Here is a 16,457-nt window from a genome sequence, read left to right on the forward strand (position 1 = left end):
TGCTTTTGGTAAAAGCAAACGTATCGTATATTGTCAACATCAGATGAATGTGCGCATGCGCAGGATGTGCAATATCAAGTGTCTTATTTATCAAAATATCTTTTTGAAATTTTCATCACAGATGCTTCTGGTAAAGGCACACATATCTCATATTGTAAACATTAGATGTGCGCATGCGTAATCTATCCGAATCCTGCGCAGTGCCAACTTCCTTACTAACGCTACTAAGGTGTTTCTTTGACATTTTAACCATAGACGCTTCTAGTAAAAAACAAACAAAAATTAAATGTGCGCATGCGCGAACTGCGCAATGTCAACGTTCTTATTGAAAGTTTAACCATAGATACCTCTAGTAGAGAAAAAATAGCGCACATATCTATGACCTTTTGAGAAGTACTGATCACTTCATGGAAAATGCGCTGAAGTTACTCGACTTAGGGCGAAAACCTTTTTACTTGTTTTATCTTCTTGAGGTCTGCGTACTATTTTTAATAGTGTCCGTTTTTTAAAGCCCTTATCACGGTCCTATGAGGTGAAAAAGTTAATCAATGAGTTTAGTCAGAATATATTCGCTCTTCCTTTTAGGGGTTGTAAGAACATATCCGAATTAAAGCCGTTAGCTCTATTCTAGATGCTGTGGTTACAGATCACAATATTAAAGAAGAAACCCACGTTTCCTAGAGATCGTTTATAATTTTGTATTTCTGTCTGTCGTCTGTCTGTTGGTCTGTCCGTCTGTTCTTTTGTCTGTCTGTCCCTCTATCTGTCCGTGTGAGCAATAACTTTGTTTAGAAATGTCCGATCGCTTTGATATCTCCGTTAGTTATTAACTGAATTGCATAAAATTCAATATGGGCATAGCTTTAGCCATATAATACGCAATGCCAAAAGTTGAGTCGAATAGATTCAAAATTCACAGTGCCCTTTTCGCATCTCGACCATTTATAAACCGAATTGCAAACTTTTTTATTTATAAAGTATTTGAATGAAATTTGATACATAGGCACTTGGAATAAATGAAGATCTAACACCAATTTCAAAATTTGGTTTTGCGCATGCGCAGTGCCAACTTTTTAGCGCATTTCCACAAAAATAAAAAAAAATGCGCTATTGTGGCCACTTTGTCCGTCCGTCCGTCCGTCCGTCCGTCCGCCCGCTAACTTTGCGACGCTACTAGTTTTTTATCTTAAGAGCTATTGTTCTACTTTTTTCGCTATTTGGTTCGTTATGGTGTCGAGTCTTGTACCAAGGAAGGAATTTTTTCTGTACCGCTTACAAAAAAAGTTATTGTAAAAAAAACAAAAACCGTTTTTTACATGTTCCATAATTTTACACTTTTGCCGTTTATTAACGATCCTAGAGATCGTTTATAATTTTGCATTGCTATTTGTCGTCTGCCTGTTGGTCTGTCCGTCTGTTCCTTTGTCTGTCTGTCCATCTATCTGTCCGTGTGAACGATAACTTTATTTAGAAATGTTCGATCACTTTTACATCTCCGTTAGTTATGAACTGAATTGCATGAAATTCAATATGGGCATAGCTTTAGCCATATAATACGCAACGCCAAAATTCACAGTGCCCTTTTCGCACCTCGACCATTTATAAACCGAATTGCAAACTTTTTTACTTATAAAAGTATTTGAATGAAATTTGATACATAGGCACTTGGAATAAAGGAAAATCAAACGCCAATTTAAAAATTTGGTTTTGCGCATGCGCAGTGCCAACTTTTTTATTTATGGAAGAATTTAAATGAAATGTGATACATAGGCACTTGGAATAAAGGAAAATCTAGTGCCAGTTTCAAAATTTTATTTTGCGCATGCGCAGTGCCAACTTTTTTATCTATGGAACTATTTAAGTGAAATTTGATACTTAGGCGCTTGGAACAAAGAAAAATCTAACATTAGTTTTAAAATTTAGGTTTGCGCATGCGCAGTTCCAACTTTCTTATTTAGAAAAGCATTGAAATGAAATTCTTCTCATAAACTGAAATTGAAGTGCAACGCTATCTTTCATATTTGTGGCCGGATTTTTACGATTTTAACAAAAGTTGCATCTTACAAATGGGAAATGAATGCAAGTGGAAATGCGCTTTTTGTAAATCGTTTATGATTACTTTTTAACTTGTTTTGTTTTTTTACCACCTAACTTTTTACATGACACAGCGTTACGTCAGTTACTCCAACGAAACAGGTGAACAAACACTGGAAATACTGTTTATAAATTTTCTTTTTACAAAATTGCGATTGAATTCAAGTTTCCGAAATACATCGATTGATGATTAGTAGGTACGCAGAACCGATCGTCATGCAGTCCATTCAATAGTTCAAGGATGGTACCATCTTTAGTGCGATTACTTTATTGGGCCGGTTACAATGGGATGTGCAACAAGTCTTTTATACTCGTAAAATGTCAAGGAACAGCTACAATTACGATATATAACCTTACGCGCAATGTCGATGTTACATTTTTTTCTCGTCGCAATGAAAACGAGTGCAGGTCACGGTTGTGCAGTTGCACCAAGTCATTTATTATGCGGCAGGCGTGCAACTTGTCCTGCCACAATGGCGTTCTGTCTCCGGAAGTAGTGAACGATTCTACACTCGAATTTGGAACAGTTCATCCAATTTATTTGGCAAAGGACCATAACTTTTGACCAGGGTTTCGGACGTGGAAAAATTTTAATAGAATAAAATTGGAGTGGATGTACAGACAGACATTACCATCTCATAAAGTATTTGAAATTTGGTAATTTGTTTCAGGACAAGCTCCTAAATAAACTAGAAGAAAGCGAACCAGAGCTCGCGACATGCCCCGAGGAAGAATGCGTGATTTGCATCAACGCCAAGGCGACGATGCAAACTGCACCCTGCGGTCACCAGGTGGTCTGTCGAAAATGCTTCGTTAAAACAATTCAAATCGCGGTCTCTCAGCGTCTCCTACCGTTGCGATGCGTTATCTGTCGCGCGAAAATTCTTAGGCTTAAGGTACGCACACACGACGGCGACGCCACCAGCGATTAATCCGACTTTTCTTCGCAGACCGGTCCCATTCTTCCAACCTCAGCGAGCGGATACTCAGTCAATTCGCGTTCATCTTCCGTTCCTCAGTCCGACAGCTTGTACAGCGTAAGCAGTGGAGGTTCATCGGTATCGTCCAGTTCGTGTGCTTCCGATAGTAGCGGTTCGTGCTGCGGCGGTCACTGTTTGGGCGCGTACCCGAGGCAGCCCATAACGGGCGCGCTGAGACGATCCCAGCAGCACGCCATGAAAATCAAGCTTCAGGAGTACTGCCATCCGGAACGAAGCAATATCAATAGACTTCCGCCGATAAAGGAGTCGCCCTATTCTGGCAGCCCGTGTCATAGCAGCGCACCACCTTCAACTCGAATCAGGTAAACTTTCTGTACTGTTACAGCATCTCACTGTAACGTCTTACACCTAGATATTGACTAATTACTGTTTCTTCCAGATGCGCTCAAAAAATCGTGACCCAGCTCGAAACCGTTCCAATACTGGGAAAAAAGAGAGATTACAAATACGAGAAACTACCGCAAGAAGACGACGAGGAGGAAAAATCCGACTACGATTGCAAGGACAAGGAGAGGAAGTGGTGGACGGAGAGGAGATGGAAAGAAAGAAGTAAAAGCGAAGAGAGGAACGATAACAAAAAGAACGAACTCGCCGAAAAACAAATGGAACTGAAAGAGAAGCAGAGAAAGATACGTTTCTCCCTTGACGATTTGAAAGCAGACAAAAAGGTCAAGTAAATGCCAAAGCGACTTAAACCTAAAGATGACTACCTACCTCCTGGGTCTGCTAGAAGTTTCTGAGAACAACCTGTAATCAAATTTTCGACGGTACAATTATATGTTTAGAATAGAGGGAGACTAATAGACGAAAAGAACATAATCTTCCTGGGTTAAATCTAGTCAATGTTTTAGGTCAATTGTTTTTTCTAGTTCGTGTTGTAAGCGCTCATTCTAATGACGTTCTAACGTGGCCCGTTCAATCGCACCACCCTGTACGGATTCGAAATCAAAATAGCTAACATATCGACTTACTTCGCCCGTTTAAGACGAAGTGGAGCAAAACTGTTGTTTTTCCTTTTAGACGTCAGTAGACAGGGTGGTCATAAATTATTGGCAATAAATAAAAATCAAATAATCGTAGGTGAATATTTAGACATATATTTTAATGCTGGTTATGCGGCCCTGTATCATAGGAGTTTAGTTTTGTATACGTAATAGTCGCGTTGTCAAATTACATGTAATAAACTTGTACAGGGTGTTTGAAATTACAAGGGTACTGACGTGAGTAATAATTGTAAAGGATAATAGCGTAAGACTAATAATACGAGCAAATAATTTTAATCATCCTGTATTTATTTGGAATCATCTTATGAAAATAAAATTGTTACTCATTTGTTAATTAACAATTAAAAACCTACCTTACAATTTCAGTTCTACCAGTTAAAGGTAAACTTGCTATGTGCACATGTTCGAAATCCCCATTAATTCCGTCCTAGGAAATGTAGGGTCCATTTTGCGAGCTGTTCAAGTACATGGGAGGAGGGGAGGGGCAAGTATTCTGACCAAGGCAGGGCTGGGCCAGAAATCTGAAATCCAGAAAGCTTCGTGGAAGGAGGGATTGGTGAGAATAGGAAAGGTCAGACTAAAACCAGCTGGTTCACATTAAGCACTATCTGATTCCAGAGATACAAAGTGATCTGGCGTGTACCAAAGTAGGGAGTTGAAGAGTGCGGATCGCCTCGTGCGTGTCCCCGTCAGACGCGCCTTACACCTTCCCTGTACTTGTGTGGATGCCTTCATCCACGCTACAACTCGCCTGGCGGGAGTAACTATGACTCTCTTTGGAAACTTTGGCCTACCATAGGGGGACGGACGCCCCTAAAGCCCCCCCTCCGATTAAGGGAAGTTTGCCCGCGATTTTTTTAATCTCTCCTCGTCGACATTCAGTGCACTGGGCAGAAATCACGCTTTCTCTTTCTTTAGGCTCTATCGCCTAGGATACAAGTCCTTACGCAACACTTGCCCCTTCGCAAAGCAACACAGGAGTACTTGCTCAGCCTCAATGGCGGATGACGAACCCTTTCGCTCCTACGGATGTTCAGAGGGTTCTTGTTTTCATTCGACTCGATATCCGCTTCCCAAGCAACAATGGATATTCTTAGAATATTCAGCAATGAATATACTAAGAACACACTATTAATACATTCATTAATTTTTCGGTATTGAATATTCTGTTACAACATTCCCTGGATGTACGGGGAATATTCGTTTTGTCACAGTCATGTGTGAATTTCAAACCTTAATTGCAATGCACAGAATGCCTCTTTTAGGGAACTTACTTAGACACTTATTTTTAATGAAAAATTATTTTTATTCTAGGTCGTCAATTATGCACTTGTAATGTGAAAAAGTGACTTACATGCAGTTTACAGATATCATCTGCTAAACTTCGGAGAATATTGTACTATATCACCTCTAGGATCAATAATTTGAATAAGTTTGTAATGTTCCTAGGGGTCTACCAAGCCGACACTGAAAACGTTGACTTACCCTATACTTACCCATGGCAACTCTGGGAAAAAATCTACAAGCAGAGCCATCTACCTTCAAGTTAAAACGATGGACGTTTCGCGGCGCTTTTGAATTTGGATGGCAGTCGGCTCGATAGAGGTGGCACGAATTAACTCCTACGTTGTGTAATCAGTTCTTATATGTGTTGGGAAGTGAGAAATAATCGGGAAGGGAGTTAAATAAAAGACAGAACTTTTGTGCGTAAGAAATGGCAAGAACAAATAAATATATTACGCACACAACAAGACCATTCCAGGGAAACCTTCTACGGGACAAAAACCCCGGCATAGGCCACACAAATTCATGAAATAAACCACCTACAGCAATAAAATGCAAGAGAAAATATACATAAATAAAACATCTCAAATTGTATGATAAAAATCAGATAATCAAATCAAAGGCAATTAAACAAGTTCATAAATGCAAAATACACAAGACATCATAAATATGATAAATATAATATGCAACACATTTGACCTTGAGCACGAAAAGGTCACCTTCAACCCTAAGATAATACACCGTTTGTTCTCAACCTCGAAATGTTCTTTGAACTGAGAGAGCAATACACCGACTTTAACCACTAATGCGCATATGGAAATTGCAAAGTGAGCTACGATCGGTAGTCAACGAATAGGAAGCCAGAATTTCCTCTTCGTTTGATCTTTAGTGACATTGATGATAACCAATCAAAAGGAACGTTTCCCCTACTCAACGATCACAACCGATTTCAATAACAACCACGATACCCTTCAGTGACATTCACTTGGTGCATGCGCAGTAGTTCAAATGCCTTAGAATAGGCGCATGCGCTGAACTCAAGGAGAAAGTGGTCTCGGATAGGCCTTACTTCCCTACTGACTCAATCGTGTATTTCCGACCTTTGACATTATGTCTACAGCGCCACAATACTTGCTCTCAAGCGTCTGTCCAGAAGCTACTTTGATCATCAGCATTGGCTTGTCCAATTTCTTCACGTTTTGAAACCAATCAATCGAACCAACCATATGATCCGATGCGCCCGAATCGAGAATCCACCAAACGGTGTTCTTTTGTGAATCGCTTGCCACGGTCACCGACTGACTCAAGAACACTACTTCTTTTTCTCTGATATTCGCCTTTCCTCTGTTTACATTTTTTTCGTGTCCTCTATGTGGGCATTCCGTCGGCTTGTGTCCATTTTTTCCGCAAATGTAGCACCTAACCTTCTTCTTCCTTGTTGTTCCTTTTCCCTATTCCGGCGAATGCGGTCGGGTCATTGTTGGTGCACTGATCGTCCGATATCGTTTCGAGCACCGTCACTAGCTGACCATAGGAACGTGGCATCGACTGTAGCAAGTAAAACACTACCGGCCGTTCGTCGAGCTTTATTCTCGCCGAATCCAAATTACGTACAGGAAGGGGGGATTTTAGATACTTATCCAGTCTACCATTGCTTTAGAATCATATGCGATTGGTTGTGACCATTCAGCTCCAGTTTTCGGCAAATTAGCTGACCGTTTGAGAAAACATTGCAGTTCAAATTCAAAAAAGGTCTTCTCTGACATAAACGTAGCACGAGACACAAAATGACAAGAAATGACGAAAAAGCGGTGCTACTTTCTCCTTTGAAGAGGAAAAACGAACGATCCTGCCAAATGAATCAAAATAAAAATGTATAAAAATTGTTATTGGACCCTCAAATGGGATCAAATCATTTTTTAAAAGTGAACGGATCTTATATATAACTTATTTTTTAAGGCACCAGTTATTGGTAACATCTGAAAACCCCTAAATTGTACAGCATTTTTATAATTTACTATCAACCACTATAATTACTTCAGTATTTTTAATTCCTCGAGCCAGCTGGCAAAACATGCGGCGTGTCTCTGGCCAACTGTCGAAACTGGCCAATGAACATTTCCGTCTGCGATCTCATTTGGTGACCGAGACCAAATTCCTTCATGGTCTTCTCAAAAACCGGATACAGGTACTTCAGCGCACCGTGGTCGAGGGTCGGAAATATATGGTGGAGTGCGTGATCTCCGAACGTTGTCAGTACCAAGAACGAATTGCCGGTTACTTTGTAGCGATCGTAGGTCGTGTCCAACTGATGAATCGCCCAATCCAATTTCTTCGCTCTGTAATTACTTCTTATATACAGTCTGTCCTAGGTCGAGCGCACCATAGGGAAACGACAATGTATTTTTTCACGAAGGATCCACGAGGCCTTTGAAATTAGCGTTCAACGTACCACGCCAATCTCTTTCCGGCATCAGGCAAGCGCAATAACGTACGTTGTACGATAGCTTCAAATGCATATCAAAGGCCTCGTGGATCCTTTGCGAAAAATAATTCTGCTTTCCTATGGTGCGTTCTCCCTGGGACACACGGTATAAGGAGACTAGTGTCTGAAGCAGGCGTACCTGGGTGCGTCGCCTTCGTGGAAAGCATCGGGATGATGATGCGCGGCACTAAATCCAATTACGCCAAAGATAAAGCTTGCGACAGTAACAATAAGCAGCCACATCTTTACAGCGGCCAAGGGGTTAGCTGTGTTGATGAGGTACATAGCCAGTGGAAGAGTGAACGGTATCAAATCCGAAAGATACATCTTTTGTGTTTTGATAATGGTATACACCCTAAAAGTAGCGTGCATTGTGGGCATACTAGTAGCGGCAGTACTTACTTGAATGCGTAGGAAATAAAATAGACAGTGACCCAAAGTATGACAGCCGTCACGCATGCCTTGCATTTAAAAGCGAAGGACTTCTTCACGGGGAAATATGGTACTAACGTTTCCCAAGTGATCATCTCTAAATCATAAATGGTGTTGGGGAAGAGGTGATGGCTTAAAGCGTGAGAGATTCTCCATCCCCTAAAATGAAAGAATAAAGGGTGTACACTAAGCTAGAAGGAAAACCTGAAGTCCATCAGGCATAAGTTGAAGTAGTACATCCGGAAATTATCCCGTTTGTGGAAGTAGTTATGGGCGGCAATTGTTGTAAATGTCAGTAAAAAGGCACAAACGCATGCGAAGGCCAAGCTCATAAATTTTGAGGCACAAATTGCTGTGAGGAACGTTCCAACCACCAATGCGTCAATTACCAAGTCGGTAGCCCTTATCGTACTTTTTGGAACGGTTTTTAAAATCGGTCGGATATTCCTTTTCAGGGTGCGATAGAAACCGTCCTCTTCGAAGGTAAAGGGCGAATTTCGAGGCGCGAGAGCTTTACGCACGTAGTACTTTTGCAGAGTTTTCTCTGCTACGAGGTTTACGTGGTGAGCTTCGAACGCTTCCGTAATGTCGGTACCCTGAAAACGTAAACATACTAATCGGCAAATGCGCCAAATTTGTACCTTTGTCATTTCCAACCAGCTCGGTCCGCCGGGGTGCGATGAAATAAAGTCACTGACGTCATACAGACCATCGTGAATCCTCCACAATCCTTCCGCTCCATCACTTTCGCGTTTACTGTTCAACCACTTGTCACCAGTGATTAGCCCTACCAGATTTGTAGGATATTTTACTGAGAGTGATAACTGTACTTCAGTGGCAAGAGACATGATTTCCGCAATTACAATGTCAATTTATCACAGATTCATTGTTGTTAAAATGCACGTTTGTTTGCACGAGGTCAAAGAGTAACAGATAAGGTGCTTAAAGTCAACTTGACCCACCATTCTTGTAATGATATTGTAAACCAAAGTCCGAAGTTTAGATATTGTTCTGCACAGCTTCAAATCAACATGACTTTATAAAGAAGAGGTCTACACTGATGCACTTGCCATCCTTCTCTGATTTTTGTGCAATAAGTTGCCGCTGTTTACCCTAACCACTTGGATCCTCTATTTTTATAATTTATCCGTTTTCCTCCTGTCTAACAAATCGATACCAACTTGTCACATGTGATGGTTTCAAATTTGAAGCCTTTTGAGCCAGTTCAGGAGTTCCACAAGGATCGAACATTGGGCCACTCTTTTTCTTATTATTCAGTAATAACATCTCCGACTCATTAGCATGTTACCACTCAGCTTTCGCTGATGGTCTAAACATTTTTATACTGAAATAACTATGTTAGAGGATTGCATCTCTTTTCAAAATGACATGCTCGGTTCTCGAATGAATTAAACAACCTTCTCTTTCAGCAGAAAACCATTACCTTATAATTATTTAATAAATTCTGCTATCCTTAAGCATGTAATCAAGGATCTTGGTGTAATGTTCGATTTCCTATCTAGGCAACACGCCCTCTAACTGCGATGGGAAAATTCGGCTGACAGTTATATACCCTACTACAAAAATGGCCCTACTGTTCAATCATAGCGTAGGAACACAACCTGTACGGTAGCGTAGGTGCGTCAGGTCCTATATTGTTTACACATAGCGTCGGATTACCTACTCTCATTCGTGTTCTATTTCTATTCTATTCGCAGGGGAGCCCGACCGGGCAGCACTTAGACACACCCGAGGCCCATTGTGCCTATCCCCTTTCTTCGCAACTGAGTTCAGAGCCCGTTCCTCTCAATGAAGGATAGGACCCTGTTTAGCTTAAGTTGCTTCACCCTCCCCGGTTCCAGGTATCTGTCTCCAAGGAGTTGATATCTGTCCCTGATCAAAGCGTTACAGTGAAAGATACATGCTCGGTAGTTTCATTTGCTTCGCCACAGAACCTGCACGTGGACTCCTCCGCGGACCCAATATTATGCAGGTGATAGTTGACCATCCAGTGCCCCGTAAGGACACCGGTGATCTTCGTAATCTGACTTTTATTCGGTTTTCGAAGCTTAGAAGACCCATATTTGCCAAGGGGCCCTGTTAGAAAGGCCTTGGACTGTCGGAGTCCGGTTACTTGTTGCCACTGAGCCTGGAATTGACTAGTTAACCAATCTTTAATCCTGGCCCTAACAACGGAGGGAGCAATCCCTAGGGTACGCTCGGGCCCGACGAAGACCCCACCACTGCCTTCGCGAGCCAGCTCGTCCGCCCTTTCGTTGCCCCCTATTCCGTAGTGCACTGGCACCCAAATCAAGCCTACCCTATTAGACTCACCTAATCTATCTAGGGTTCGCCTGCAATCAAGCGCCGTAGCCGATCGGAACCTGTCTATCGACAGGGCCCTCAACGCCGCTTAACTATCGCTGCATATGTATATACGCTTATTACGGTAACCTCTACGGAGGTTTTCCTGTGCACAGGTCATGATGGCTAACACCTCTGCCTGAAACACGGTGCTATGCTGACCAAGGGAGACGCTAACGCTAGCTCTCGGTCGATCACCATATATACCCATACCCGTTCCCCTTTCTGTTAGGGACCCGTCTGTAAAGCACACGAGCCCCTCAGGTTTGAGGAACGGGCAATCCGAGTTCAACAACTGCTCCCTATCCGGGAGAATGATTTATAACGCTTTGGTCTTAGCAAGATAGCACATCCCTTCTTGCGAGGAGGGGATCGGTTCTGAGGGTTTCCTCCCAGATCCGCCCGTGCCCAAGGCTGCCTCGATCCTTCCACTCGTTCCAATCGTTTAGTCGTATGGAAGCTTTCCGAGCCTCTGCCTCCACAGCTAAGTGTAAAGGCTCTAGTCCCAGAAGTGCCTCCATGGCTAAGGTTGGCGTGGTTTTTAGGGCTCCAATGACTCCCAGACTGGAGAGTCGCTAGACCTTCCGTAGCTGCTTCCTGTAGGTTGCCCTGCGAATGGTAGGCCACCATACAGTATAATTGGCCTTATCACTGCAGTGTAACGGCAGTGTACCAGTCGAGGGTTCAAGCCCCATGTACAACCAAAAGCCCTTCTACGTAGACATGCAGTGGCATTTTTGGTTATGCGCTCAATGTGCCCTTTCCAGGTCAGGCGGGAGTCAATGATGACTCCCAGGTATTTCACTGACCTGGTCAGAGCCAGTTGACGTCCTGGAAGAGCGAGCCCAGCAAGATCCGCTCTCCTTCTATTCGTAAATGAAACAACCTCGGTCTTTTCCGGGTTAACGGAAAGACCATGGCTACTGCACCACCTATCCACCAATTCAAGAGCCCCCTGCATGAGCTCCTTCACGGTGTTTGCAAACTTCCCAGTTATGACGATCGCGAGATCGTCCGCATATCCCTGTGTATACGCTCCCCCCTCGTTCAAGGTGCGGAGGAGCCCGTCTAGTACGAGGCACTACAGCACCCTGCGGACATCCTCTAGTAACCGATGAGCTCTTCTCCGTCATCCCAATTGAGGATATAATGACTCTGCTTTCGAGCATGGCTCGGATCCATCTTACGATCGACCCATCAATACCAAAGCTCTCAGCAGCCTCACTAATCGAATCGAACGTGGTGTTGTTAAACGCACCCTCGATATCTAAAAACGCTCCCAGAGCTATCCCCCCGGAAGACATTCCCTTTTCCAGCCTGCACACCAGGCTGTGTAGAGCCGTCTCCGTGGACATACCAGCCCTGTAACCATGTTGGAACGGATGTAGTGGTCTACTACCAGTACGCCATTCCTTATGTATGCATCCACCAGCTTCTCCACCGTTTTTAGAAGAAACGATGATATGCTGATGGGCCTATAGTCCTTCGCCACGTCATATTTAGCACGACCCGGCTTAGGTAGGTACACAAATCTTACCTTCTTCCAGCTTTCGGGGATATACCCTAAAGCCAGAGAGGCTCTGAAGAGATGCAACAAGTGTAGGAGCAGCGGCTCCAAGCCCTTCTGTAGAAGAGCCGGGAATATCCCGTGCGGTCCTGCACTCTTAAATGGGCTGAACGTGTTGACCGCCCATCTCAGAGATTCCCTCGGTAACCACCCGAAAAGCTACTTTCCAGTCGATCGGCCTTACACCGACCCGAGTAGCTCCATTTGATGGATCCGAAGTTAAGTAGTCCCCAAAGCCTGAAAAGTGTGTTTCCAGGAGACATGTGGGAGCCTCACCCGCTGTAGACGTATATCTGCCGCATGGAAGCCTCACTTTTTGCCCCGGGTCCTGCAAAAGGATCTTACGAAGATTTTGAACTTCAGGAAGACCTTCCATGTTACCACAGAAGGTCCTCCAAGATCCTCGTTCGACCTCCGAATATGGTCCTTATAGCTGCGCCGGGAGATCTTAAGATCTTTCCAGTCCGCCCAAGTTCGCCCAAGGTGTTCTCTTCTTTCCTCGAAAGGTACGCAGTTTACAGCTGTCCTCATAGGACGCTGTTATGGCGTCGCTTATTAATGCGGCCGCCTCTTCCACCTGCCCTGCTTTCCGACAGAGCAAAGGTAGTCTATCCAACCGGTCCGACAGTTTTGCCACATAGCAGTCCCAATCAGCGGATCGGGGTTTCCGAAACCTACAGGGCCCGCAGTGAAATGCCAGGTTCAGTTGGAAAAGAATGCGCCTGTGGTCCGAAAGCGACGGCTCATCAGACACTCTCCAATTCGTGATCATGTGAGCTATTGAAAAGGAGCCCAGCGTCAGATCAATGACCTCCTGCCTCCGCGCTGTGACGAAGGTAGGGACTGCTCCCTGATTTAATACGTTCAAATCAGTTGTTTGCAAGTACTCCAGAAGGTGGTCGCTCCTCGAGTTCGTGTCCGTGCTGCCCCACACAACATGGCGTGCGTTTGCATCACAGCCAACCACAAGAGGGAGCCTCATTCGTGTTACAACTTCATTTGGCATTTAGGCACGTTATGACTATCACTGTTTTATAGCGTGACAGTACTGTCTCCTTCCCTGGAAGCTTCGTAGAGACAGAGTCTGCTCGGCCAATAGACTGGAAGGTAGCTGCCCGGGTGGTTGCCGATGGATCTCTCAGATGGGCGGTCAGCCCATTTAAGAGTGCAGAACCGTGCGGGACAATGTGCGGGATATTCCCGGATCTTCTACAGAATGGCCTGGCGACTCTTTAGAACCTCCCTGTCATTAAGGTATACACCCTGGAGAAAGGTGAGAGTTGTGTACCTACCTAAGCCCGCGGGTCGTGTCAAATATTTGATGGCGAAGGATTAGTCATCGTTTCTTGGTGGAGAAGCTGGTGGATGCATACACAAGGAATGGAGTACTGTCCACGGAGACGGCTCTACGCAGTGTCGGGAGGACGGAGGTGAATTCATCGGTTATTAGAGGACATCCGCAGGGTGAGGTGTTGTCTCTCCTTGTACTATGCGGGCTCCTAAGCACTCTACGCGGACGTTTCCAAACACCGTGAAAGAGCTCATGCAGAAGGCTCTTGAACAGGTGGATAGGTGGTACAGTAGCCATGGCCTTCCCGTCAACCCGGAAAAAACATAAGTTATTCCATCTCCAGCGGACCTTGATGGGCTCACTCTTTGACGACGTCAACTGGGCCTGCCTAGGCCAGTGAAATAATTAGGAGTCATCACGTACTCCCGCTTGAGCTGGAAAAGGCACATTGAGAGAGAGTCGCCTGTCTGGGAGTTACTGGAGCTATGAAAACCACGCCAGTTTTGGCCATGGGACTAGAGACTTTCACTTAACTGTTGAGACAGAGGCTCGGAAGGCTTCCATACGGTTAAACGATTGGGGCGAGTGGAAGGATCGAGCTAGCCTTGAGCACGGGCGGAGCTGGGCGGAAGCCCTCGCATCCGATCCCTTCCTCGCACGAAAAAATGTGGTCTCCGATTGCCCGTTTCTTAAACCTGCGGGACTCATGTGGTTTACAGACGGGTCCCTAAAAGAAAGGGGGACAGGCATGAGTGTTCGAGCGAGAGCTCACTGCGGAATAAGGGGCAATGAAAGAACGGACGAGCTGGCTCGTAAAGGTAGTGGTGGAGTCTTCGTCCGGCCTACCCTAGGAATTGCTCCCTCCGTTGCCAAGACCAGGATTAAAGACTGGATGATCAATCCAGTTCCAGGGTCAGTGACAACAAGCAACCGGACTCGAGCAGACCAGCGCCCCTTGGCAAGTTTGGGTCTTCTAAGCTTCTAAAACTGAATGGAAGCCAGATTAGGAAGATCACCGGAGGAGAGGAACGGGATCTGAACCTAATTTCAAAAGAAAGGGGGTAGACACAATGGGTCTTTGGGGTGTCTAAGTGCTGCCTGATCGGGCTCCCCTCGGCATAGGTAGAATAGAACCCCGGAGCTCGACGGCGAAAGCTCACCACACACGCTAAACAGATAAACTCTATTTTGTTTATGTTCGGCACTTGTACTATCCAAACTGGTGTACTGTGATTTAATCTGCTCCCTACTTATGATATAATGTTCAAACAGATAGCTAGAGGCACAAAAAATCAAAAAATCAAGAACCTGATCTAAATCTACTGGCCAGATAATTTAACCTATCCTAGTAAACAATGTGACTATGTTTAAATAAACAAATTCAAATCATTAATTGAATAAATTCCGTAATACGCACTTTAATCCAAGATACCTTTTCGTTCTTTCCTGATGTAATTATCTCCTATTCTGGGTTTTCCGTTGTGAAGAAACCACTCCTGCAGATCACTTCTTTAAATTCACGTAACTTTGAGGGCGATGTAATGTGGAATTCCGAAAACATCCACCAAATGCTTGGATTCTCGTACGGATTATCCTAGGCGTCGATCACAAACAAGCCGCTAGTTTTCCAAATAAACAAACCGTGCAACGTCGCACCCAGAACAGCTCCGTGAGGCTACGCAATTCAAGTTTAAAGTGAAAACTTTCCCACTTACTGAGCCCCATGGCCCATGGCCACAGATATACACAAACAACAGATTGCTAACCTTATGCAGTTTGTGGGTTACACCCAATCACCGGGTGCTACGTTCTCGCCCAACACTTTCAGCCGATATTTGTGCTCATAAAGGACCATTCTATCTTGTTTCCCTTGGAAGTGTTCTATACCTCACACAGTCCTGGTATGAAGTTCGATGGGATTATGTTGTAAGTTGTAGGAGAAGTACAAGTTTTGGGGGAGAAAGTACAGTGTGAGCAACAATGATTGAAGCGTGCGTCATCACCGCTTGTTCCTATTAATATCAAAACACCTTCTTGATGATTGTATACGAAAATGACGTTCTGCGCTTGCACAGTGACTGCGTCTATTCGTATTTCGTATCTTGTATCAAATCACATATCTATGAGCGGCACATTGCCAATTTAGCTGAAGCGGCACGCTTCAATCTTTGTTGCTCACTCTGTAGAACCGCGGGAGAAGAAAGATTGAATATACATCTTCCAGCAACAATCATAAGATCATCGTGCACAGACTCCCCGGTGCAACGTTCTCGTCCAATACGTTCAGCAGTCAGGATTGTTGTGATAAGTCCCGCAAAAAGGATCGTCCAATCTTGTTTCCCGGGAAGTATTCTACAGGGTCGCAATTAAAGATCAATGGATTCTTAATAAATTCGGCACTCTACGTTTTGTAAATCAATGGCTACCGAATGAGTCGCATAAATCGCATGGGAAAGGTTAGTGGAGAGTCTGACGGGTGATGAGGAGCGATAACACAATCTTAACGTCTTTTCCGTGGTCAAAACAACTGAATCAGATTATTTATAGCGATGCAACGACGCGGCGGTGTGAGAAACATGAACTCTGTAATTTTGAAATTCTGGTGGGTTAATGACCTTTACACGCGCCTAATTATTAAAGATGGCCGATGGATCCTATTAGCCCCATCGAACATTTCTTGGAATTTTGGAGGCAGTGTAACCTCTCCGCTACGAGCTAGGAGTTAACGTCAGCAAATTTCTGTTCCATTCCTTGCATCCTAAATAGTGGGTGATCCAGTTTTCCAAGGTTGGGCGACTCAAGGGGAATTTTTAGTCGACGTACATAAAGCTCAAAAACTTCCTTGGAGACACCGTACATTTCGGACAGATTGTCCGAAACAGTAAAAATGTTGCGATTACACGAGTAGGTACAGTCGATAAAATGATTTAAAAAA

General features: G+C 44.1%; 2 protein-coding genes across 2 annotated transcripts in view; one reads left to right on the plus strand and one right to left on the minus strand.

The window, feature by feature from the left end:
- LOC116178525 overlaps nt 1–4,427 on the plus strand; it is a 61,942-nt gene extending 57,515 nt beyond the window's left edge. Inside the window, exons 2-4 of the mRNA XM_031498034.1 lie at nt 2,766–2,990; nt 3,045–3,397; nt 3,475–4,427. Coding sequence (XP_031353894.1) covers nt 2,766–2,990; nt 3,045–3,397; nt 3,475–3,772 — 876 coding nt within the window. The 3' untranslated portion in view covers nt 3,773–4,427. The remainder of the gene's footprint in view (nt 1–2,765; nt 2,991–3,044; nt 3,398–3,474) is intronic.
- A 2,839-nt stretch (nt 4,428–7,266) lies between these two features.
- LOC116179131 (cytochrome b5-related protein-like) lies at nt 7,267–9,208 on the minus strand. The gene is made up of 5 exons (XM_031498846.1): nt 8,942–9,208; nt 8,505–8,896; nt 8,271–8,459; nt 8,008–8,223; nt 7,267–7,722 (listed from the first exon to the last, which is right to left on the minus strand). Exons 1-5 carry the CDS (start codon nt 9,146–9,148, stop codon nt 7,431–7,433), a joined length of 1,296 nt encoding a protein of 431 aa, XP_031354706.1. The 5' UTR covers nt 9,149–9,208; the 3' UTR covers nt 7,267–7,430.
- Nucleotides 9,209–16,457: the final 7,249 nt, after the last annotated feature.

This window comes from Photinus pyralis, unplaced genomic scaffold (genome assembly GCF_008802855.1).
Source record: "Photinus pyralis isolate 1611_PpyrPB1 unplaced genomic scaffold, Ppyr1.3 Ppyr1.4_LG8, whole genome shotgun sequence".
Classification (NCBI taxonomy): domain Eukaryota; kingdom Metazoa; phylum Arthropoda; class Insecta; order Coleoptera; family Lampyridae; genus Photinus; species Photinus pyralis.

Coding starts and splice junctions, on each gene's coding strand:
- LOC116179131 (XM_031498846.1), bottom strand. CDS start 9,148: ATGTCTCTTGCCACTGAAGTACAGTTATCACTCTCAGTAAAATATCCT. Junction 8,897..8,941: donor GCTGGTTGGAAATGACAAAG/GTACAAATTTGG, acceptor TTACGTTTTCAG/GGTACCGACATTACGGAAGC. Junction 8,224..8,270: donor TTTATTTCCTACGCATTCAA/GTAAGTACTGCC, acceptor CGCTACTTTTAG/GGTGTATACCATTATCAAAA.